Source organism: Pimephales promelas, chromosome 8, assembly GCF_988280905.1.
Source record: "Pimephales promelas chromosome 8, fPimPro1.hap1.1, whole genome shotgun sequence".
Lineage (NCBI taxonomy): Eukaryota > Metazoa > Chordata > Actinopteri > Cypriniformes > Leuciscidae > Pimephales > Pimephales promelas.
In genome coordinates, this window is record NC_142776.1 from 13,425,168 (window position 1) to 13,450,037 (window position 24,870).

Consider the following 24,870-nt stretch of genomic DNA (forward strand, 5'->3'; position numbering starts at 1 on the left):
AGAGGCAGCGCGGGAGCGGTTTTGACCGCCTGCAGTCGAGCCCGCAGGGCGGACAGAGGCAGGTCCTTGCAGTGGTCGCATCCTCCGTTGGCGAGGGCGAGCTCTGCGTGTTCCACTCCGAGACAGAGAGCGCAGATGGGGTGGCGGTCTCCTTCCTCGAGTGAAGAGCGGCATGAGCCGCAGGAAAATCGATGCATCTTGAAAAAGACACTCGAGCTCTTTTGTGAATGGAATAGTGAAAAAGGATACGGCGTCGGATGGCGCTAGCTTGCTGGGCGGCTGAAGGTGGCAGACGGCCGGCTTCCTCAGTCTCCGGAGCTCGCTAGAAGATGCCTTCTCGACGACGGCGGCTTCTTCCCAGGACAGCGGATGCGTGTAGCTCGCTGAATGATGAAAAATCGACGAACGAGCCTGGGAGAGCTACCTTTATACACTGTAGCCACGGCCCTTTTGGCGGGCTGTGACGCAGTGAGTGAGCGCCGTCCGCTCATTGGCCGCGGACTCAGCGCCGCTCTCCCATAGGTTCGTGCATTCTCTCTGAGCGAACCAAGGAGCCGCTAGCTAGCCCGCTCATGGTCTGCCTCAGAAGAGACTGCGTTGACAATGATTACAAAATTATGGAATAATTTTTTGGCTTCAACTTCTCAGCAAAGATGAATCTTTCCCGTAGCGTAAGCTAGCTTACGCAATACGAGAGATCCTCTCGTAAGAGAACTAAACTGTTAGAAATGCATAAGTAATGTAAGCTTAGTGTGAGGACATATTGTTCTGTGTTTAACAAAGGAACAAGCAGCATGGAAACATTTTAATAGCTCTTTGTTTCTCAAGTGTGAATTATATTTGTGCAGGGTTTTGATCAAACAAAAGATAAAGCAGAAAGGTGTGAGGTCGAACAGTACTTGCAACCAAGAGATAAATTGGGGTGTGAAGTCAAGCTGTACTTGAACACAGGAAACTTAAAAAAAAACAGACGTCATTGTGCTGTCCAGATTAAATATATGGTCTACAAGAATAGTTAAGAGCAGCGCAAACATGTTTCCTTGCTAGACGGTATAGGAGACAATCGGTAGCAAACCAGACATAGCCTGCATGGTTTCCTGGGTTTTCAGGTATCTAAGGATGATGAGAAGGACTAGCCTTGGCCTTCACATGTAGACACTGTTCTGTATGTTGAATGCCAAAGTTTGGACTTGTTTTCTTGCAAGAAAATAAACTTTTGATACTTTGACTTTTGAAAAGGTTTCCACTTGTCTTCTTCCTCCTATCTTTTCGAAGAACAGAGAATTATTTCCACAACAGCGCCGAAGAACCAAACGATCCAAGATCATGGCAAATCGCCAACAATCAAATCCAGCTAACTGAGTTAGCGACGTACGAAGAACGAGCCCCAGGTCTCTCCCTACTGTTGGCTTTTAGTTCATTCCTACCTCTTTAGATATAATAAATAAGCCCATAATTTAAGGCTGCCAATGTCCTGATATAAGACACCAGGCTGAGCTCCTGGTCATGAGTTAGAACTGCATTGCAGCTCTTACCTACTGAGGGCAGCAGGCCTGGGCCCTCATCAGCAAGCTCTCGCCTTTTCTTCACATACATACACTCTAAAAAATGCTGGATTGTTTCAACCCAAATTTGGGTCAAATATGGACCATCCCAAATGTTGGGTTAAAAACGTAATAAAAAAATGTACAGCTGAAAGTGAAAGTTGAATTTGGGTTCAGATTTTACATTTTTAACCCAACTTTTGGGTTGGTCCATATTTGACCCAAAATTGGGTTGAAACAACCCAGCATTTTTTAGAGTGTATTGGGCCAGTGAAGCAACAGGAATCTGTAAATTCTCAGCTACCTTCCTAATTGATCTGCCCTCCTCTACCTCTTTTGAGGCATAGCACATGCACACACACACACACACACACACACACACTCTCTCTCTCTTTAAATTAACTATGTGACTGCTGCACACATCTTAAAAATGGTGTATCAACTGTACCCATTTTACCACCTTGCCTATTTGACAACATGCTAGGTTATCCATATAAGATTCATGTTAGAAAATATTTTCATTAAAGCTACAGTCCGTAGCTTTTTCCTCTTTGTCGCCATCTCTGTTCGAAATCTGTTACTGCAGTGATTTGTGGAATTATCAACTTTACGTGAGTTGTACATTGGTAAGAAACAGCAAGGATGAACACATTTTTTTGAGGAGAGTGCACGTCTGTCAATCACCGCTCCGGTGCTACTGTGACTGGCACGTAGAATTACAGATTCCAATGAACCAATGAAGTAAATTGCGCTGCTTAAATATAACGATCACTTATCTTATGTTTCTCTGAACAGTTTCTCTGAAGATTAATAAAAAAGTTGTCAATTACACAGTAGCAAAAATTTCATGTGATGGAAACAGCAGATTACATGCCAGAGCATATACAAACAAATAACAATCATAGTGCTATGAAATAAACGTTTTTTTTTTTTAACTGAATCCCTGTTAGGCATAAATGTGTTTTACATAATATAACTCTTCCGACATCTTCCAACAAGAAAATATTGACTTTACCGATCTGATTCAGCTGCAATGCTTGACAACAGAGAAGGCGGATTTTGTTTTCTTGGAGTAGATGTGAATTGCTCCCTCTCATAGGTAGCACAAAACAATTCATGTTTACCGTTTTGAACCCCTTCAAGTCACTGAGTTCACGCCACCTTTCAAAAGCCCTGCCGACGTTTATTCTTGTTTTCGCGAGGGCCCGGTTCCAGTCTCTTTTTTTTTCTCTACCTACTCCGAAGTCCGAATTCTTTTTGGTTTTACAACCAAGCGGCAACATTCTAATCTGAAAAATGAAGCCTACCCGGAAGTGCAAAAAACTGCAATAAATCTAAAATCCGCTAGAGGAAGGTCCCAAAAGGGAGCAAATGTCCATAGACCCCATGTTAAAATGTCCGTTTTCACAGCATAAATGCATGCTTTTACAGGTTGGTCCCATGGACTTTTATTGTATTTTTGGATAGGTTTCGAGTGCCTGAAAACTGTGAGGGGGTGAATTTTTTTCTAACTCGTTAGTTTAGATCATATTTAGATACAATTTGTATGACAAATAAGGGCAGTTAACTTTGATTGACAGCTGATAACGGGTTGCGCCGAGTGGAATTTGACGTCTTGGCCATGATCTGACACAACACATCATAAAACTCTGTATCCTTTCTAAACATTTGTATTTCCCAAGATTTTCCAAGATGGTGCCATCCATACCCCCCATAAACAGCCTCAAAACTGTTCTTCAGAGAGTCTATGGGTGACATCATAGGTACGCTTTGTCCATATTTTTTACAGTCTATGTTTATAACCGGTGAATCTACAGTTGTAACCGTTGAATCTACAGTTGTCACTGGTGATTGTTTATTCCTTTCTAGATCCGCCATAATTTTAATTATTGTGCTGTGAGAAAAGGCTAAAAATGTCCACCTCCAACATGATCACATGCAATAGCCTGCTTGCCGGGACACCTTCTTCATAATAACTTTAATTTAAATAGCGCCTTTCATAAAACCCAAGGACGCTTTAACAGCAAGAGGGGGAAGAAGGGAGGGGATAGGAGGAGAGAGGTGAGAGGCCAAGGGAGCTAAAGCCCATAAGCCTCAGTGAAAAGGTGTGTTTTAAGCTGGTTTTTAATGGTCATTAGAGATGGAGCAGAGCCGATGGCATGAGGAAGCTTGTTCCAGAGTGATGGAGCACCAACACAAAAAGCTCTATCACCAAATGTCCGGAGCCTGGACTTAGGGACAGCGAGCAGGTCCTTGTCAGAGGACCGCAGGGACCGTAGCTGAGTGTAGGGATGGAGTAAATCAAAAAGGTACTGAGGTACAAGTCCATGGAGAGATTTGTACGTCAGGAGGAGGATTTTATATTTGATCCGAGATTTAACTGGCAGCCAGTGAAGCTTCTTCATGATGGGAGTGATGTGAAGTCCAAGCTTTGTGCGAGTGAGCACCCTAGCCGCAGAGTTCTGTACATACTGGAGTCTGTTAGTAGCTTTGCTAGGCAGACCGAACAGAATACCGTTACAGTAATCGAGTCGGGAGGTGATGAAGGAGTGAATGAGGGTCTCGGCTACAGAGTTGGAGAGACACTGTTGGAGTCTGGAGATGTTCTTAAGATGGTAAAATGCAGTTTTAATGGTGTTTTTGATGTGTTATTGGAAGGAGAGAGTGGAGTCCATGATGACGCCAAGGTTGCATACTTGAGGAGATGCTGAGATTGAGCAGCTATCCACATCCAGTATAATGTCATCAACATTTTTAAGAAGTGACAGCGGGGCAAACACCATGAGTTCTATTTTGTCTTTGTTAAGTTTTAGAAGGTTACTGTCCAGCCAGTTCTTTATGTCCTTCAGGCAGTTGATAAGTGGCACTGGTGGAAGTGGAGTAGAAGGCTTAGTACTGATGTAGAGCTGGGTGTCGTCAGCGTAGCAGTGGAAGTGTAATCCATGTTTCGGGATGATCATCCCAAGAGGTAGCATGTAGATATTAAACAGCAGAGGGCCAAGCACCGATCCTTGTGGCACACCGCGTAAGACTGGTGCAGATTCAGAGCATATGCCCATAAGGGTGGTGTATTGTTGCCTGTTGGTGAGATAGGATTTAAACCAGGAATACACAGTACCAGTGAGGCCAATAAGTTCGGAGAGGCGAGTGAGAAGAATGGAGTGGGAGACTGTATCGAAGGCTGCAGAGAGGTCTAGAAGAATTAAGATGCTGACATGGCCAAAGTCAGCTGCCATGAGAAGGTCATTTGTGATTTCGATGAGGGCAGTTTCTGTGCTATGATGTGTTTTGAAACCAGAATGAAATGGCTTATAGAGGTTGTGCTGTAGCATATGATGGTTGAGTTGGGAAGCCACAGCTCTTTCCAATAACTTGCATAGGAAAAGTAAGTTGGAGATTGGGCGGTAGTGGTTAGGGTCATCTTGGTTCAGGCCTGATTTTTTAAGTGTAGGGATCACCGCAGCAGTTTTAAAGCTGGTGGGGACCACCCCAGAAGACAGAGAGGTGTTGATGATGATGACCAGTATGGGTCCCAGAGTTGGAAGACATGCCTTGACCAAAGCAGTCGGCATTGGATCCTGTTTGCTGGTCGTGGCCTTTGCTTTTGACACTAGCTCAATAACTTGAGCTGTTTTGAGCAGGAAGAAAGAGGAGAGGCAGTCCTGTGGTGTGGAGACAGTTAAAGAGTTTGTGTCAAGCAGCGTTGGTGTGGTTAGGTGAGAGGAGCTGGACAGCTGCAGTTGCTGGTGGATGGTTTCTACCTTTTTCTGGAAGTAATCCAGCTAAATGGAGCATAAGCCAGCAGCGTCAGATGGTTGAGGGGGGTCAGGCAAGGTGATCAGAAACAGCTAGGTCAACAGTTTGCTATTAATAATTGATAATTAATAATTATTCATACAGATTTGGATCAGACCGGTCATATTAATTTATTTATTAATTTATTAATTTTACCCATATGCATGCATGTGCATCCCCGCAATTAACCGCAAATTAATTGTTATTAATTGCACGTTTTACAAGACAGGCAAAATCAATTAGCTCAATTAAGTTATAGAGCTTGTGAAGACAAATTCTGTGGCCACAAGAATTTGCCTCCCCTGCTCTATAAACAAATACCCTTTCAGATATTTTTAGTTACAGCTAGCAGCATTTTAAATCGGCATTTCATTGACTTGTATCATGAGCGAGACAGTGATTCAGTCAGACATGTGCATAAGTGTATTTAATAAAGCCACTACTTAAGCATTTACTACGTTACAATGATACATGTATTTACAAACATTAAAACACAAACTAAGACGACGCAGAGCGTTTAGACAATGGATACGCGTAAGTTAAGTGAGTTGGAGAGAGAGAGAGAGTGAGAGTGAGTTGTGAGAGAGGGAGTTACGTTTATCAAAACAGTCAGTTAACCTTTCTGAACACCACGAAAACACTTTCTTAATGCTTCTTAGATGCTCTAAAAGAAGGTATACTTGCAGGGCATATTTGGTCTGTGTGAGTCGCGGGCTCGTTGCTCGGCCTTTTCGGGCCACGTGTCGACTGGAGGTGCTGTCCTGCGTGCGTGCGTCACGTGGAGCACGACCGCAGCGTGTTTGCGCGGCCCGTCCCGGCGCGTGCATGGCTCCTTTGTTCCGTGGGGAGTCACGTGGCGTTGGTTGGCATTCAGCGCGAGTGTTTGAAAGGCTTAAAGTCTTTGAGGTGACGTTACCCGAGGAAATAATTCGGCCAAGTCCACTTCCTTTCCTGGGAGACGAACTTGGTGGTCCATTTGAGGAAAAGATGAGACTTTTAGACAAACAAAAGAAAAGATCCATGGTGGGATCAGAGTCCCGTGAGGTTTACATGCTGAAGGAGCGCTGGAAAGTTCAGAAGAGAGTGGGCGGAGCCGGCGCGCTCCTTTTATCTCCTTGGCAAAATCCATCCCCTTCCTGTTGGCTTGAGCCAATCGGGGAGATGGACGTTGCTCGCGGGAACTCTTGGTTTATTGTCCTTTGTTCCTCAGCGCGCGCTCCTCGTGGAAGAGGGTGTGTTCAATGAGGGTTTTATAGTAAACAATCTGGTCTTCATTGGCAGTAAAACAAATTAAAAATACACTTTACTTTACATCTCTATGCATATTCAGGTGTTTCATTCAATAAGCATTCTGGAGACATCAAAGAACATTATGTTACATCAAAGGAATATACACTTATGTTTATGATGCATGAAGAAGATATTTCTAATTTCTATTTATGCCGTGACCAAACAAGTTATTTCACTGTGACATGAGGGAAGAACACGCATACATAAAACCATTGAATACCTTTGTTAAATGTCTTTAAAACCAAAAGAGATGTATTTCTGTTTGTTCAGAGACATTCGTTTGTCCACATTCCATTGGTCCCATAAAAGTCTTGTAACTCGATGCCACTGGGGTACGTGGATGTGTGTGTATGTGTGTGTGTGGGGGGGGGGGAGATTTGATTCGCCTGGCCAAAATCCTTACAGAAGCAAAGACATGCTCAAATGTCCTGCGAAAACCCACCGGTACCACTGGAATTAAAATCATTATTACAAGCTAAACGTTTTGAATCGAGAAAAGGTAAGCAGGTATTTTTGAACACTGGATGATTATGTTTATTATAGTAGGGAGGTTAAGCCCAAAAAATAGGCCTTTGACTTCAAGTCATGATGCAAAGGTCAACTTTGGTATGGAAGTACCTTAGGGTCATACAAATAAATTTATCCTAAGACACAAGTGAGATCACACTTTGTATCAGAAATAAACATGTTTTTTCAAAAATGTCCGCCAATGCGCCAAAAATACTCTAGAGCCCATATCTTTCCTTCTGTTATCGCTACAATGACAAATTTAGTGTCAAAATGTACATTTTTGGGATCAAGGAATCCAATGAAATTGATTTCAAGTTTAAAAAAAATAATAATTTTCCCCATACCATGACAATTGGGGGTAAATATGCACATTTCACATAAAAATTATGTCATCAGTGTGACTTTACATATCTTTTCATTCAAAAACTTTAAGTTTGTATTTAAGCAGTGCAGCTACTTCTGTACATTACATTTGTCCTAAGTAGCATGAGATTTCGACCAGTCAGGAGTAGCCTATAGCAAATCAGTTCCTGCAACAACACATCCTATCTTCACCAGGAGCTGTGACAGCTGTTGAAGGTCAGAGGTGACAGGTTAACACTTTAAGGTTCGTATGACTTTCTTGTTGAATAGAAAAATGTTTTTTTTTTAATGTTAGATAACTAACTAGCTAGATAGTTGACTATGGGAAAAAAAAAAACCTTAGAGGGAAAACCTCTTCTCAGGAATACTGAAGGCAAAAATTATCCTTATAATTTGGATTAATTTAAATGCACTTGCTGCAGCTAGCAGACCTAGGCGAGGCAGCTTACGCACCTATTGGCTGCTCTGCAGGAGAGCCCTGCGCGGGACTGTTTTATTCATCCTGCTCCCGCCCGGCGAATTTCTGACCATTACCGCCCGCTCCCGCAACATATGTGCTCCATTCCCACAATATGTAAGTCCACTCCCGTCTGCACCCGCAAAACTCTGAGAATTTATTCCCGCACAATAATAGAGATGCACTGATTTTGTGTCTTCTCCCATACCACAGGAAAAAAAACACGTATTTGTATTGCCATTATTAAAGAGAATAATGGGGTTGTTTTTTTCGTTACCCTGGCCTGCATGTACTGACACACTGATCAGGAAGATGAATAGTAGTCCAAATGTCAGACTTCCCTTGCTTAGGTTTTGTGCTGTAAATAGGTGTTTGAGGATCTTTTCCACAACATTTATTGACATCTCCATCATGTCGCTAGGCTACCTCCCGATCCCATAGTTTTTTTTAGCCGCCCATTACCGCCCGCAGCAAAGTTCAAACTGCCCGCTCCCGCGTGATTTGCGTTAGGTCCCGCGGGACTCAATCCCAATGCAGCCCTCCACTCTGCGGCAACTGCTGCAACCTATCAAGGGACTGTTTGTGACGTAAGCAAAATGCTCAGTCGTCAAGTCCCGCGCGAATGGGCGTGGCTTATGCCTATATAAGCCAGAGCTTGATAGGATGCTCCTTGGTTTTCATCGACTGAAGCGAAACCAGATAGTAGCACAACCAAGTCTTGGTTTGAGGATGACCTTGTAGTCATTAGGCCCAAACTCAAGGCACGACACGCTAACAGAAAGTGGGTGTAAGTCACCCACCCACTTGACTGAGGCGATAGCCAGGCGGTTTTCAATGAGAGATACGTAAGGTCCACAGACTGTCGAGGTTTGAAAGGGGCACCCTTCATGGCCTTAAAGACCAAGGAAAGGTCCCATATGGCAGTCCCTCCAGGATTTCGCGGGCCTTTTTTGTGATTGTTGCGGCCTAAAATGCCTGATGTTGCGGCCGCTTTTTTAAAAAGTTGCGATAAAAGTTGTGATGTTCTTCTGCATGTTTTTATAGGTTAAAACGGCAAAGATAGATAGATTTTTACTTGAAATGCCCATATTATGCTTTTTGGCTTTTCCCCTTTCCTTAATTGTGTTGTTATATTTTTTTGTGCATGTTATAGGTTTACTAAGAGAGAAAAGTCCAAAGTCCACCCCAATCATCTGCATCTCTATTGTAGTCCAGAATTGACTTAAGAGACAAAGTCACACACTTTGTAACACACGAACAAACTAACTAATCATTAGTAACCATAAAAGGCAAAACAAACGATTTAAAGACACAGCAAAACCTAACAAACTAAGCTCCTTTTTTTTAAACAAGATCTGCACCTGCAAAAAAGTAAATGTGCAGAACCTCACAAACATTAAGCAGCATTTATGTTGAAAGATGCCAATACTAATAAAGTGCAAAATACAGTTTTAGGAATAGCCACTAAAGTTAAAACCAAATGTTTGATAATGTATTTTAATATAGCTAATGTAATATAATAGCCGCATATCCAATAAAGCTGTTCTCATTTGCTTACTTTTTTTTGTCAGACAATAGAACGAGTCGGCTAGCTATTTTTTATGTGTAAAATTTTCTGAATTGAGAGAGTTCGGGAACTGGGTGAACTAATGCACTGTGATAGTGAGTAGCCTATTACAAGTGATAAACACAAGAAAAGAAAGGAAAATAAAATGGTCAAACTCAATTCTTTAAATATAAAACAAAAGAGAAGCAGATAAGTGATAAGTCCGTGGAAACAACACTGCTCATTCGCGTCTGTCAGCTGCCGTGCTGCTCCTCTACTGCAGCCGTTCACTGAACAGGGACGCAGAGAGAGGTCTGACGGCAGGGAGAAAGCAAACCTCGCGCTCGCAGGATTGTGCTGGCAACATTTGGTTACTGAGGTTTGTCCAAAAAGCCGCTAGATTTGTCTCTAGTCGCTTTTTTATATCACTAAATATAGCGACAAAGACTAAGTTGGCAACATTGGCCTTTTCTGTTATTTTTGTAGGTAGCCTAAATGTGAGACGTTGGCAGTCCACATCTGCTGCGTCTTCTGAACAAAACAAGTGAGTTTGCTGACGTATGACGACGCTTTGCAGGAGACCGCGGCGCGATGATTCGTCAAAGTTGCAGAAAAGTTGCGGTGATTTTTCAAAATTGCAAGGCGCACTGAATTCACGTGGATTTGTTGAAGTTGCGTTAATAGTTGCGATCGCGACATCGCGAAATCCTGGAGGGACTGATATGGGAACCGAGGTGGGACGAGGAGGGTTCATCCTTCTAGCTCCCCTGAGGAAGCGGACTACAAGGTCGTTCCTACCCAGTGACTGGCCATGTGAATGTTTGAAAAGCACAGCAATAGCCGCCACATATACCTTGAGCATGGATGAGGATCTACCCTTATCCAACAGCTCCTGTAGTAAGGAGAGAACCTCCGATAATTCACAATCTTGTGGATCAGGGTTGCGAGCTGAGCACCAACTTGAGAACACTGACCACTTGGAAGCCTAAAGCCATCTAGTAGAGGGCGCTCTAGCTTGCGTAATCGTGTTTAACACTCCGTCGGGGAGACTGATGGGTACCCGTTGATGGCCCACACATGCAGAGCCCAAAGGTCGGGTCGTGGGTGCCAAATCGTCCCCAGGCCTGTGAGAGGAGATCTCTCCTCAATGGGACAGGCCACGCAGCCAAGATCTGAAGCTGCATCAGCTCCGGAAACCAAACTTGGTTCGGCCAGAACGGTGCTACTAGAAGCACAGAGGAACCATCCTCCCTGATACGCTTGATTACCTGTGGTAACAGCATGATCACAGGGAAAGCATAGAGAGGGTAGTTGGGCCAGTGATGGGCCAGCGCGTTCTTGTTCTTTGTGAAGCATATGGACACTGAGCGTTGTCTTGAGACGCAAAGAGGCCGACTTCTGCTGTACCAAAGGTGTCCCACAACAGCTGAACTGTCTGAGGGTGGAGAGACCATTCCCCTGGGGGAACGTTGTCCCTGGACAGCCTGTCTGGACCCACATTGATGGCCTGGCACATGCAACGCTCTCAGTAAGAGTAGGTTGCGCTGAACACATTCAAGCAGGCGTTCTGCCAGTGCATGAAGGTTCCATGATCTCAGACTGCCCTGGCGATTTATGTTGGAAACCACCGACATGTTGTCCGTGTGGACAAGGACATTGTAGCCCTTTAGAGGGGGAAGAAAGAACCGCAAGGCGTTCTCAACCGCCTTCATCTCTAGACAGTTTATGTGCAAGCTCTTTTCTTGGCTTGACCACAGGCCAAAAGTCGGTCTGCCCTTGTAGAGGGCGCCCCAGCCAGAATTGGAGGCGTCTGTCGAAACCACTTTCAGTTTCGAGATTACGCCCAGGTTTACACCTGTCTGATACCGGTTGACCGCCTTACAGGGGTTACCTTGAGACATAAACGACCAGATGCCTGTGCTCGACGCGGGACCCGCATCTTCAGCCAGTGCTGTAAAGGTGCATGCGAAGCAGAAATTTTTAAAAAGAATGGTTCACTTTGAAATAAATTTTTGATATGTTTTAGCTTACCTCAAGTGCATCCAAGATGTAGGTGTTTTTGTTTCCGCAGTATTTTCAATTTTTATATTTTTAGGTCAAACCGTTTAGTCAAACCGTTTGTGTCTATCAGTCATATAATGGAGGTCTATGGGGTCCACCTCAAAGAGCATGCACAGAGAAGTCCAAATTAAATATGATTCAATGACTCGTAAATGACACGGAACGAGCGGCTTGTGTGAGAAAACGAACAGTATTTATATTGGTTTTACTTCTTGTTACCACAGCCACAAAGCGTCTGCGCCCTTAGTTACAAGAGGTAAAATGATATAAATACTGTTCGTTTTCTCACACAAACCACTAATTTCATGTCTTAGGCCATCAATGTGTACTTACATTTACGAGTCATTTAATCATGTTTAATTTGGACTTCTCTGTGCATGCTCTTTGAGGTGGACCCCATAGACCTCCATTATATGACTGATAGACACAAACAGTTTGACCTAAAAAATATAAAAATTAAAACTACTGTGGAAACAAAGACACCTACATCTTGGATGCCCTTGAGGTAAGCCAAAACATACCAAAAATTAATTTCAAAGTGAACTATCCCTTTTAAGTTGTGAATGGACTGTGTGTTCTCTTACGAGAGGTGCTCTCGTATTGCGTAAGCTAGCTTACGCTACGGGAAAGATTCATCTTTGCTGAGAAGTTGAAGCCAAAAAATTATTCCATAATTTTGTAATCATTGTCAACGCAGTATCTCTGAGGCAGACCATGAGCGGGCTAGCTAGCAGCTCATTGGTTTGCTCAGGGAGAATGCACGAACCTATGGGAGAGCGGCTCTGAGCCCGCAGCCAATGAGAAAGGGGCGTGGCTACAGTGTATAAAAGTAGCTCTCCCAGGCTCGTTCGTTGATTCTTCATCATTCAGCGAGCTACACGCATCTGCTGTCCTGGGAAGAAGCCGCCGTCGTTGAGAAGGCATCTTCTAGCGAGCTCCGGAGACTGAGGAAGCCGGCCATCTGCCACCTTCAGCCGCCCAGCAAGCTAGCGCCATCCGACGCTGTATCCTTTTCGCTTATTCCATTTCACAAAAGAGCTCGAGCGTCTTTTTCAAGATGCCTCGAATTTCCTGCGGCTCATGCCGCTCTTCACTCGAGGAAGGAGACCGCCACCCCATCTGCGCTCTCTGTCTCGGAGTGGAACACGCAGAGCTCGCCCTCGCCAACGGAGGATGCGACCACTGCGAGGACCTGCCTCCGTCCTCCCTGCGGGCACGACTGAAGGCGGTCAAAACCGCTCCCGCGCCGCCTCTCACTTCGCCGCGGAAGAAAAAACACCGCTCCCAGAGGCTGCCGGAGCCCCCTGCGGATCCATGCGGGCCGCCGCCCACAGACCGTTCTCCCTCTCCGCCCCAGCCGGACATACAGTTGCCGCCGAGTGGCCGCTCTGACGCCTCCGACGACACCACGGATGAGAAGGACCCCGGTTCGCTGCACGCTTCTGACAGCGAGGACTGGTCGTCGATTGGCTCTTCGACGAGAGAGTCTGCGGGGACCCGCGCCGGCATCGAAGAGGAACTATTGCGTCTCCTCTCACAGGCCGTCGACCGCCTGGGTCTCGAGTGGTCTCCTCCCCCCGAGCAACCACCGAACCGTATGGATGGTAAATTCCTGCACCGGCGCCCGGCCCCCGCCTGCAGCCGGGCTGCACCATTCCTGCCTGAGCTGCATAACGAGCTCACTAAGTCCTGGAATGCCCCTCTTTCGGCTCGAAACCGCTCCGACGTGTCCGCCTCGCTGCGCTCAGTGGACGGAGCCGCCGAGAAGGGTTATACTGCCATGCCGCCCGTCGAGGACCTGGTCGCCGCTCATCTTTGCCCGCCCTCTGCTAGATGGCGTTCTTCCCCTACGCTTCCTTCAAAAGCGTGCAGAGCGACCTCTACCTTTCATGCTCGCGCCTATGCAGCCGCCGGACAGGCCGCTTCAGCGCTGCATTCAATGTCAGTCCTCCAAGTGCTTCAGAGTTACATCTTGTGCGAAATGGCAAACAGCGGTAGGAACCCGCCCATCCTCTCGGATCTGAGAAGCGCTACGGACCTTTCCCTTCGCGCCACAAAAGCCTCCGCACAAGCCCTGGGGAGATGCATGGCCGCCCTCTGTGTCGCTGAGAGACACTTGTGGCTCACGCTTACCGACATGGGAGATTCAGAACGCGCCGTGTTCCTCAACGCGCCTATCTCTCCGACCGGCCTCTTCGGATCTGCAGTCACGGGCATCGTTGACCGCTTCTCCGAGGTACAGAAAGCGACCCAGGCCATGAACTTGTTCCTACCCCGCCGCGCTAGCTCTTCGGCAGGCCGCTCTCACGAGGCCCCTGCCAGAACCCCACATCAGCGCCCGCCTCAGCAAGCTCAGCAGCCCCAGCGTAGACAGGGCGGCCGCCCTCGCTCTCGCTCTGACAGCCGCCGCAGACTGCCTCCCCCCGGGGGCCTCGACCCAAGATCAAGCTGAAGCCTGATCAGCAAAAGTCTGCCTAGCACAGCTGAGAAAAAGACGGCCCTCTCCCGCTGCGGCCGGACCGCCGTCAAAGCTTCGCCCTCTGTTAGCCCCCGACTCCTTGCCGACTACAGTAGAGTTCACCGCCACAAACAAGCCGGTCTCCCTGCCCGCTTGCGAGCGACAAAAAGCCGTTTTCACGGCTACCCAGAGAGTTCACAAAAAGAGCATAAAAGCCTCAAGTGTAAAAAATGTGCCCACAAGCATGTGTTCACTTATACACACAAGCACCATATGCCCCGGGTCTCCCACAGAGCCCATTCTCACGGAGCAGTCACTAACCGCTCTAGTAGCAGAGAACATAAACACGCCCACGAGCCCATGCGCGTGCCCCCCCTCTGCTCGCTCTGTCACACGGCCCATAAACTCCTCTCTGAGTGTAAGTCCCGTTGCCACACACAATTTAAGCGCGCCCACACTCAGTGTCCAGCCCGCTATGTGCAGCAACCAGGGCGAAATCGCCATTCAACCGCTAGCCGCATGCTGCGAAGCATGGGAAGCTAATCTTAGTTCTCAGGGCTTTGAACAAAGCGCTCATGAAGAGACCGTTCAAAATGCTCACAGTCAAGAAACTCCTCGCGCACGTCCGCCAGGGGGACTGGTTCATCTCTCTAGACCTGAAAGACGCCTATTTTCAGATCCAGATAAACCCTCATCACAGGCCATTCCTACGTTTCGCCTTCGAGGGCCAGGTTTACCAATATGCCGTTCTCCCGTTCGGCCTATCCTTAGCACCCCGTACGTTCACGAAGTGCATGGATACAGCGCTCGCTCCCCTGCGGAGTCAGGGGCTGCGCATTCTAAACTATCTGGACGACTGGCTGATTCTAGCACATTCCCAGACGGAGCTTCTGTCGCACCGCGCAGTTCTCCTCAACCATCTGAAAGCGCTGGGACTCTCTGTCAACTGGACAAAGAGCTCTCTCCAGCCCAGTCAAACTATTTCATTCCTTGGAATAGATTTGAACTCTATCACGATGAGGGCTCGCTTATCCACACAGCGCGCGCGTCGTGTTCAGCGTCTAGCCGCCTCTTTTCGGATGGGTACCCACACATCCCTGAAATCTTTTCAGAGGATGCTGGGTTATATGGCCTCAGCCTCCGCTGTGCTACAGCTGGGTCTTCTGCACATGCGCCCCCTTCAACTCTGGTTAAAGAGCCGCGTATCCCACCGCGAGTAGACTACGGGCCGCCAGATTATCAAGATTACTCAGACATGTATCACTGCACTGCAGCCATGGTCAGTAATCGAGTGGTTTCAGAGGGGCGTTACCATGGGAACCTTTTCTCGCCGAAAGGTCATCTCGACAGACGCATCCAACTCGGGTTGGGGTGCGGTCTGCGAGGGCTCACCGGCCGCCGGCCAGTGGTCGAGCCAGGAGAGTTCCCTACACATAAACTGTCTGGAAATGATCGCGGTCGAGAACGTGCTGCTGTTTTTCCTCCCGCGCATACACGGTCACCACGTCCTGATTCGCTCAGACAATACGGCCGTGGTATCTTACATCAACCGTCAGGGCGGGGTCAGATCCAAGAATCTCTTTCATCTGACGCGCCGCATCCTATTGTGGTCCCAGAGTCACCTGCTCTCGCTTAGAGCGACGCACGTACCGGGCCATCTGAACGACGGTCCAGACATGCTGTCCAGGAACCTTGTCTCCCCCGGAGAATGGTCCCTGCACACTCAAACAGTCCAAACATTGTGGCGCCTATTCGGCAGAGCGGAGATAGATCTTTTCGCGTCAGAAGAGAACGCTCACTGCCCGATATTCTTTTCAAAGAGCGAGGACGCGTTAGCCCAGGATTGGCCTCTCTCTGCTTTTCCCCCGATTTCTCTGCTACCACAGGTCATTCAGAGAATCAGGGACTCACGTCACTCGGTGCTCCTCATAGCCCCGCGCTGGGAGAATCAGATTTGGTTCCCGGAGCTTACGCAGCTGTCACGGACAGCCCCGTGGCCCATTCCAATCAGAGCAGATCTCCTCACTCAAGCCCACGGCTCGATCTGGCATCCCCATCCACAGCGCTGGGCGCTTCATGCATGGGTGACCAACGACTACGCGTCGAATTGCCAGAAGGGGTTCTGAACACGATCAAACACGCCAGAGCAGAATCTACCAGAAAGCTCTATGCTGCAAAATGGTCTGTGTTCTCTAGATGGTGCACCGACAAAAACTTGGACCCACGGACGTGCGAGGTTTCGTCTTTGCTCGTGTTCCTTCAGGAGATGCTGGATAAGGGCAGGTCCCCATCCACTCTAAAGGTTTACGTGGCAGCCGTCACGGCGTTCGTTGAACCCCGGCGCGCCCAGTCTTTGGGCAAAGACGAGCTAATCATCCACTTCCTCAGGGGAGCCAGAAGGATGAACCCCCCTCGCCCCCCCAAGGTGCCGGTCTGGGATCTTTCTATAGTCCTAGAAGCTTTAAAAGCCCCACCGTTTGAACCACTCGAGTCCGTGGAACTAAAATACCTCTCGCAAAAAAAACGTTTTTCTGACTGCACTCGCCTCAGTAAAACGTGTGGGGGACATTCACGCGCGGTCTTCAAGCGCCGTGTGCCTTGAGTTTGGACCTAATGACTCCATTGTCATTCTGAAACCTAGACACAGTTATGTTCCGAAAGCGATTGGTACCCCCTTCAGGGCGCAAGTGATCTCTCTATCGGCGCTGCCTGCATCCGATAGCGAACGTGACGCTGATCGCCTCTGCCCGGTCCGGGCTCTCAGAGTGTACACTACACGCGTTGCTGCGTTCAGACGCTCGGAGCAGCTGTTTGTGTCGTTCGGCGGCCGCACCAAGGGGTTAGCCGCCTCGAAACAGACACTATCCAGGTGGATAGTAGATGCGATTGCCTCTGCTTATGCCTCAAAAGACCTGCCTTGCCCACTGGGCGTCCGGGCTCATTCCACCAGAGGCATGGCCTCATCGTGGGCATGGTCCTGCGGAATTTCCATTCACGACATTTGTGTGGCTGCGGGATGGGCCTCCCCCTCCACTTTTGTCAGATTCTATAACTTGGAAGTTCCCGCCTTACAGGCTAAAATTCTGGCGGTCTAGTACTATACAGCTCTCCTATAGGAAGCCGCACTATTGGGAGTCCTATCACAACCGGCTCGCCCCTTGTGTTTTCCCCTATGTGCTTATGCATTATACGTTCACGGCCCGCTACGCCGGCCGCCTTTAGGGCGTTTTGCACTAGATGATAACGGCCGCTATGCTGGCCGCCTTATTGTCTTCGTCCACTTAAGATTCCTCCGGTGTTTTTCCCCCTGGGATGCTTAGTGGTTACATAGCACGCACGGCGTTGACCAGATGTTCCCGTAGCGTCGCAATACGAGAGAACCTCTCGTAAGAGAACGAATCGGTTACCTAACGTAACCTCGGTTCTCTCTAGATGAGGGAACGAGTATTGCGTTCCCGGCCGTGCTTGCGCCACCAGCGTTTCGCTTCATGCTGACAGAATCAACGAACGAGCCTGGGAGAGCTACTTTTATACACTGTAGCCACGCCCCTTTCGGCGGGCTCTGACGCAATAAGCAAACGCCGTCCGCTCATTGGCCGCGGGCTCAGCGCCGCTCTCCCATAGGTTCGTGCATTCTCTCTGAGCGAACCAATGAGCTGCTAGCTAGCCCGCTCATGGTCTGCCTCAGAGATACTGCGTTGACAATGATTACAAAATTATGTAATCATTTTTTGGCTTCAACTTCTCAGCAAAGAAGAATCTTTCCCGTCTCATCTAGAGAGAACCGAGGTTACGTTAGGTAACCGATTCGTTTGGCATGCTTTTTTTGATAAAAAAATCGCATACTTCACCTCCAATTGTCATGGTAAGGACAACATTATTGTTTTTTAGTCATGGAACCTACTTTATTGGACTCCTTGACTACAAAAATGTACACTTTGAGACCAAATTTGTCATTATAGCTCTAACAGAAGCAAAGATATGGGCCTCTCAAGTACGGTTGGCAGCCATTTAAAAAAAATGTGCGTATATAAGAAACAAAATGTGATCTCACTTGTGTCTTAGGATAAATTTATTTCTATGGCCATAAGGTACTTCCATACCAAAGGGGACCTTTGCATCATGACTTGAAGTCAAAAGTCGCTTAACCTCTCTACTATTATTATGGATATTTTTAACTAAAAAAAGTTAAGGACTGCAGCTTTAATAATACACAGTTTAAATATCACAAATATACCAGGCAAATATACCTCATAACAACAACTAAACCGCGTGTGACGTAGGCTAATAAAACTCTATCGCGGGTAGCTGATGGCCACCTCGCGCATTTCTCTAGATTTTGCAATGACACAATACCATGAAATATGTCCATTTTTAGGGCACAGAATAATGTTTGTTATTATACCAGTTATGTTTAACAGTCACATAAGGATAATAAGCTATTCATTGTGGAGTGTGCATGGTGAAGCGAACAAAAAAAACTTTTGCCGATATCTTCAGAGCGGAGTTGATCAAATTTCCCACGATCAAAGAGGACACTAATACGCATGTGCACAGCAAAAAACAACTTGTGCTGGCTGCGCACCAAGTTATTAAAGGTGTCTCAACTGTACCCAGTCTACCCTAATTGGAATATAGTGGTTTAATATGAACTAATTTCTTTGCAAAAACGTATTTGCTAATTTACTATATTGTGCAGTATTACCGAGTAATGATTGTGACTTATTTACATTGCATAGTTTTGCACTATAAATGTAATATCTAATGTCTTACGATATAAATGCTTCAAAATCTTTGATGTGCCTTAACATGGTGAAATAATCATCTTGTACTAACTATTGCATGTTACTAAATTATACTAAAATATATCTGATTGTTGTAAGTCAAGATATGAATAAATGTATTCATATTAGGGACAGGGAATACAGTTGTCTGATAGGCATGTGGAAGCCACATTGGTTACCTTTTAAGTAACCAATGTATCCTAACAATACCATCAAGTTCAAAATTGATGTCAAAGCAGATTTAATGCTCAACTCCATGTTTTGGAATAAGTGGCTGACTCATTTTATACTGTTTAAAGTCACGTTATATTGTCTGAGTACTTATTTTTTCACTCTATTTTTTCTATTGGAAAGTCAAAGCAAGAGAAAGCATTTCTCTTTTATTTTTTGAATAAAAGTTTGTTTAAATGCATGTTTGTTATTCCAATGCATGATCAATTCCTAATAAAAAAAATGAATACCTAAGTACAAAACAGGATAATCGACACTATTTTCCCATGGTTCTGCTATCAAAGTTTAATGCTTCCATTTTTACATTTAGTGCAACCAAAATAAAAAATTACAAATTAAGCAAAAAAATAAATAATGAATAACACAACACACTCCACGACATACCCCAAGCATTCACATGACCACTTTTCTGTTAAATATATAATTTATATATTATATGCATTTCTATAGTCATGACTTCTGTACAGAGGATTCAGGCTACAAATCATGTTTATTAGTTTACCAATACAGGCCACTGTGGAAATGTTTACATTATACAGTCAAGTCTCATGTAGCCATTAAGGCTTAAAGCAACTTTACATGCTTTGGCTGTTATCTCTCCTCATAACAGTTTGATTAAATGTATAGTATATTACACACACAGAAAAAAGTTCCTAGTTTAAAGTTGATGTCTGATTCTCGCTTGAAACTTAGCTTTACATGTAGGAAATGTACTAAAAACAAATCATGGAGGGCTGAACTGCTGAAAAAGAGTTAGAGGAAGAGAGACTTGGAAGTTGGAATCTCTGTTAACGGAGCAAAATGTACATATGAAACAATTTGATAAAGCATATTTTTCCTCAAATACCAAACTGTAATAAGCTATAAATTCAAGAGAAAAAGAAGAAATTATATAATTTTATCTAAAACATCTCAAAAATATTACTGGAAGCAACTTGTGCAGGGAAACATGTATGCTAATTTCTTAAGATGGCACAAAGCCATCAGCCAGAAATTTATTTTTGTCTTTCAAAAGACTTGAATGCTAACGTGCAGAAAAACATCAGCAGTATATTACATCTACATATCTGCCAGTCAGACGAAAAGCCAATCTACAGCAAGAAAGTATGCTGGCTAGAAAAAAAAAAAAAAAAAAAAAAAAGATCTGCCTTCCAGTAGTAGCAAATGTAATTATGAGCATTCCCTTTTGTGCAAAACTAAGAAAATTATATGGATCTATTGCATGTAAAACTTGTGTCTATGGGCTGTGCTTAATTACAGCTGGTCTGATGTTGATGTAAACAAATGAATGAGGTCGGAACTGTCTGAAACTAGTCTGCTGCCTCCAAGTAGTCTGGAGAACCACAGCACCAGGATTAACATGAAGCTTTTTCTAAATCATTTAACAAAGATACAAATGATATCAGGAAAAAGTTGATTAAAGTGTATCAAACCAAACAAAAATCTATACAAGCAAATACACAAACCATTTCACAGTTGTTGAAAGAATATGACTTCTTCGATTGTGCTTGTGAAAATAATTAGTAAAATATATGCCTCTCCACCATAACGAGTATTTTGACTGGGCCCCTTAGTGTAAAATGACAATGCAGTAAAAAAATGTTAACCCTAGGTTCAAGCTTGATATCAGTTTTAAGGCAACAATGTTGGACAGATGAAAGAGTTAGGAATGGGAATGGTGGAACTCGTCAGTGTTCAAACCAGAGACCTTCATGCAAGCAAAGCGCAATGGAGAAGAAAAAAAAAATTCTGCCAAACCTCTTCAAATGATTAGTTGACTCTGGGTTCCTTCTCACATGTATAGAAGACTAACCAACCTCATTCCAAAGGTCCCACTCCCATCATCTATTTACATATGTGTAAACTGGATTTATGATATATATCTTTCTGGCAAAAGTGTAAGAAAAGTTGTAAATAATATTACTGTACAGAGAACACTAGTTAGTAAAGTTGAAAATATTTCTGTTGTGCCATGGAATTTGAGGGAGAGGGAAAGGGGATGTTAGGATTCCAGTTAAGGAGTCAAGAGTAGTTTAGTGTGTCTGGTTGGTTGCTTTTTGTATTTTAAATGTAAACTTGACACTCAACTGTCATATGATTTTAGTGCAAAACACCAGCAGGAATGATCAGGCTCTGTACAGTATAGATGACTAGGCAGTTGTACAACAGTGTCTTTTTTGGATAAAAAAAGCAAGTCACCAAGACCTTTAAAAGAATGATGATATTGAACAAGACTGAAAAGCAATGCAACATATAAAGCAGCACTACATTTGGAAATATGGACCAAAGAGGAAGTCACGCTTGGAAATATAGTTATTTGATGAACCAAGGACTAAAAAAAAAAATCAGATCACATCTGATCTAAAACTTCATTCTTACTCCTTTTTTCTGCAAGCGAACTTCCACTTGTGCAAATCAATATGTGGTAACAGTCTGGTGGTAATCCCATCCAAAAAAAAAAAAAAAAAAAACAGTAGCAAAGGACAACACCTAAGACCAATAGAAGTATCCCTCTGGCACGGTTTATAACCACAAATCTTGAAAAGTAAGTCACAACACAACAAAAGATTCAGTCATGCCTTAGGTATCTCTTAATGTCTCATATCTGTCCATACTTCCCTGAGAGAGCAGTGTAACGGCAGAGTTGTTGTCAGGGAAACAAGATAGAAGCATATGATATTTCAACATTATTTAATACAAACAAATAGTATGTGCTGCCATCCCATGACCAATGAGAGGAAACAACAAACAAAGCAACTAAAGATGTGCTACAAAGCAATTAACAAAAGGCTGCTGGGAACATTTACAGCCTGATGAGGAGATCCAAGTTCCTGGCCAATGGTTAAAGGGGAAAAACACAGCTCTTGGGTTGAATAAACAGGGAGAAGAGAAAAAAGGGAAAAATACAATTTAATACAAATGGAGGGCAATTATTTGTTTTCTGGGTATTCAGGAACGCCAGCAGCTGTAAGAGTAGCTCGATACTGCTGCAAAACTACGCGCATGCTCTTTACGAAGCCTTTGGAAAGAGGGAAGAGCGGGAATCCAATATCTGGATAGCCACTGCGCTCTGGTAGGAAGCTCCGATAGCTCTTTCTCCGCTTCTTTGGTCTCACAGCCGGCTGAGACTCCTGACATGGTTTTACACTTTGAGATGTCACAAAACCAGACACCCCTTCAAAACCTTCTGGTATTTCTGATCCTGCACCACACACCACTGAGCTATCACAATCAGAGTTCTGGCTCAGGTCCTGTTGCCCGGCTGATCCAGGAGGTAAACTGGGCCCCACTGTGGAAGGACTGAGACCTGAGTCCTCAAGTTCCTCTTCACGTCGCACAACCTGTTTGCTTGGACTACTGTGGGCCAGAGCTGAGGGGATCTCCTCCAAAGGTTCTGCATGGAAGCTGCCAACCCCACATCGTGAAGCACGGTCGGTCACTCCCCCATCCATATCTAGCCAGGACTCCAGCCGATGGACCAGCCGCCAGCCATTACAGGCAAAGTGCTCACAGATCTCCTGCTGAAAGACCTCCACAGGCTGCTGGAGAAGTAGAGTCATTGACTGCACCATCTTAATGAGTGCCATTTCATTGTAGCAGCGACTGTTCTCGTAACCCTCTTGAAGTCCTCGGTCACTGTCAAAGCCAGCCTCATTATAGTATGGCTCATTGACAAGGATCAGACCTAAAGGGGTGGAGACAAAATATTTTATACTTAAAAATGTTACAATGTTATTCATTGTCTTGTAGGTACAATAGCAAAAACATGAGTGTCTCTACTGAAATCATACAATTAAAATTACGTTTAATATTTTTTAAAGTTTTAAATGTAAATTCCCAAAGTCTGACCATCCAAGAGTGATAATCCAAGGAATAGTTCAACCAAATATAAAAATTCTACTTTGACTTTGACTTTCTTCAAAATATATTCTTTACCATTTTGTAGATGACAGAATGTTGGAAACCAAACAGTTTTGGTCCCCATTGTATGAACCAAAAAAAAAAAAAAATAATAATAATCTTCTATTATGTTACACAGAAGAAAAAAAGTTTAGGAACACCATAAGGGTGAATAAATAATGACACATGAAATGTCATTTTAATGTAGATATTATTAAATGAAAAGTAGAGTAACTACTGCATTAATCAAAACATCCCTTGTGGGTTTGAACCTAAATATGGTTTTCAACCTAAATAAAGTTTGAAAACTTACCACAAAAATATACTCTGTTTTATACTATATAAATTTTGAATTAACCTTGTATAGAGATAAGCACTTGCAGTAGACTGGATTTGCTGGTCCATCTTTCAGTACCCTGTAAAAGGAAAACATAACAAAAAACACACGTCAGCATTGACCAATAATCATACAATGATTACATATCATTCGTCAATCATAATGATTACAATGATTAATGGCATAAAGGATTTGGTGATAAAGCCAAATTGTTCTTTTCATGAATCATATTAACAATCAAATAATCAAAATTGATCTTTTGAAGTAAAGAGTTTGATATGCATGTATATGGACTTTCAGAACTAAATTTTTAAACAAGAATGCAAAGAACATTCTTTTGCCAAGTTTCCTAAAGTTTCTACTAATGCTACATAAAAATTGTAGTCACTCATAACATGTTATTCATAGTCCTGCAGATACAGTAGGTTGACAACCAGAATGCGTTTTTTACCGCTGTGGCGATAAAATTTAGGATTTATTTGCTGCCTTTTGCTGCTAAGAGGCGCTACAATCACAGACTTTGAAAAGGGTCAGTTTTTTTTGTGTAATCTGCAGCCGTGCTGCGGCTCATTCAGAGCGACTGAAAGTTGGTAGCAGATTAATTGAAAGTTGGTAGCAGATTAAGTATCCAACAGAATGACTTCTTTACATCTATAATAATACCAATCGAATTTCAAAAGAAGTTCTGTAAATATATATACATAAACCAACTTTATCTTTATATATATATATATATATATATATATATATATATATAGCCTACTATTCCTGCCAATATATATATATATATATATATATATATATATATATATATATATATACACACACACACACACACGAGGCTTTCGGTACGAGGCTTTCGGTTCGGTTCTCAGTACGCATTTTTGAACCGAACGGTTCGTTCGGTTCATTTTTCCTGCCGACCAAAATTTCATTATTTCAAATTCAGGCGCACTCATAAAGAGACGCTGGCGTGACCACAACATTGCCCAGCATCAAATGGCAAATGTAATGTAGACGGAACAAAACTGAGCTACTCGTTATTGTGTGGTTGTCTGGATGACGGACCGTTTATCAGTTTGGACCAATGCAGCGCGAGCCGATCTTAATCAAGCAGCACTGTTACTACACAGCCAAATCCAGTAAAGAAAACATTTGAATTTGCCACTCAAGTAATAACATCGCTGCGAGATCTGGTGAGAAACATTCACATTTCTCCGTTATTAACGGATCAAACAGCGCTGACGTGGAAACCAGGAAGAAACTTTGTGCCATGAATGAACAATCCAGTGTCCACAGATCAGCAACATTCACCATGAATTTACTGTATAACACTACTAACTAAGTTTGGCAGGAATAGTAGGCTATAATGATTTCAAATAACATCACGTTGGTTTTATTTTGACATATCAATACAATTGCTGCCCTCAAATGTTAATCTAAACTAAAATAAACCTTTGTTTATAACTACTACCATATTACATTTCATTTTGTCCAAGGAGCTGTTTTGTTTTATATGCTCCTAAGAAAAGTCAAGTATAGTTCCATCATTGCTCAAAGTTAAAAAATATCATACTTTATGATGTTAGTTTTA

General features: G+C 44.2%; 1 protein-coding gene across 1 annotated transcript in view; it reads right to left on the reverse strand.

The window, feature by feature from the left end:
• Positions 1 to 19,309: 19,309 nt before the first annotated feature.
• ube2o (ubiquitin-conjugating enzyme E2O) overlaps positions 19,310 to 24,870 on the reverse strand; it is a 69,411-nt gene continuing 63,850 nt past the window's right edge. The window contains exons 19-20 of the mRNA XM_039655633.2: positions 23,298 to 23,355; positions 19,310 to 22,724 (exon numbers count right to left, since the gene is read on the reverse strand). Of these exons, the coding sequence (XP_039511567.2) occupies positions 21,970 to 22,724; positions 23,298 to 23,355 (813 nt within the window). The 3' untranslated portion in view covers positions 19,310 to 21,969. The remainder of the gene's footprint in view (positions 22,725 to 23,297; positions 23,356 to 24,870) is intronic.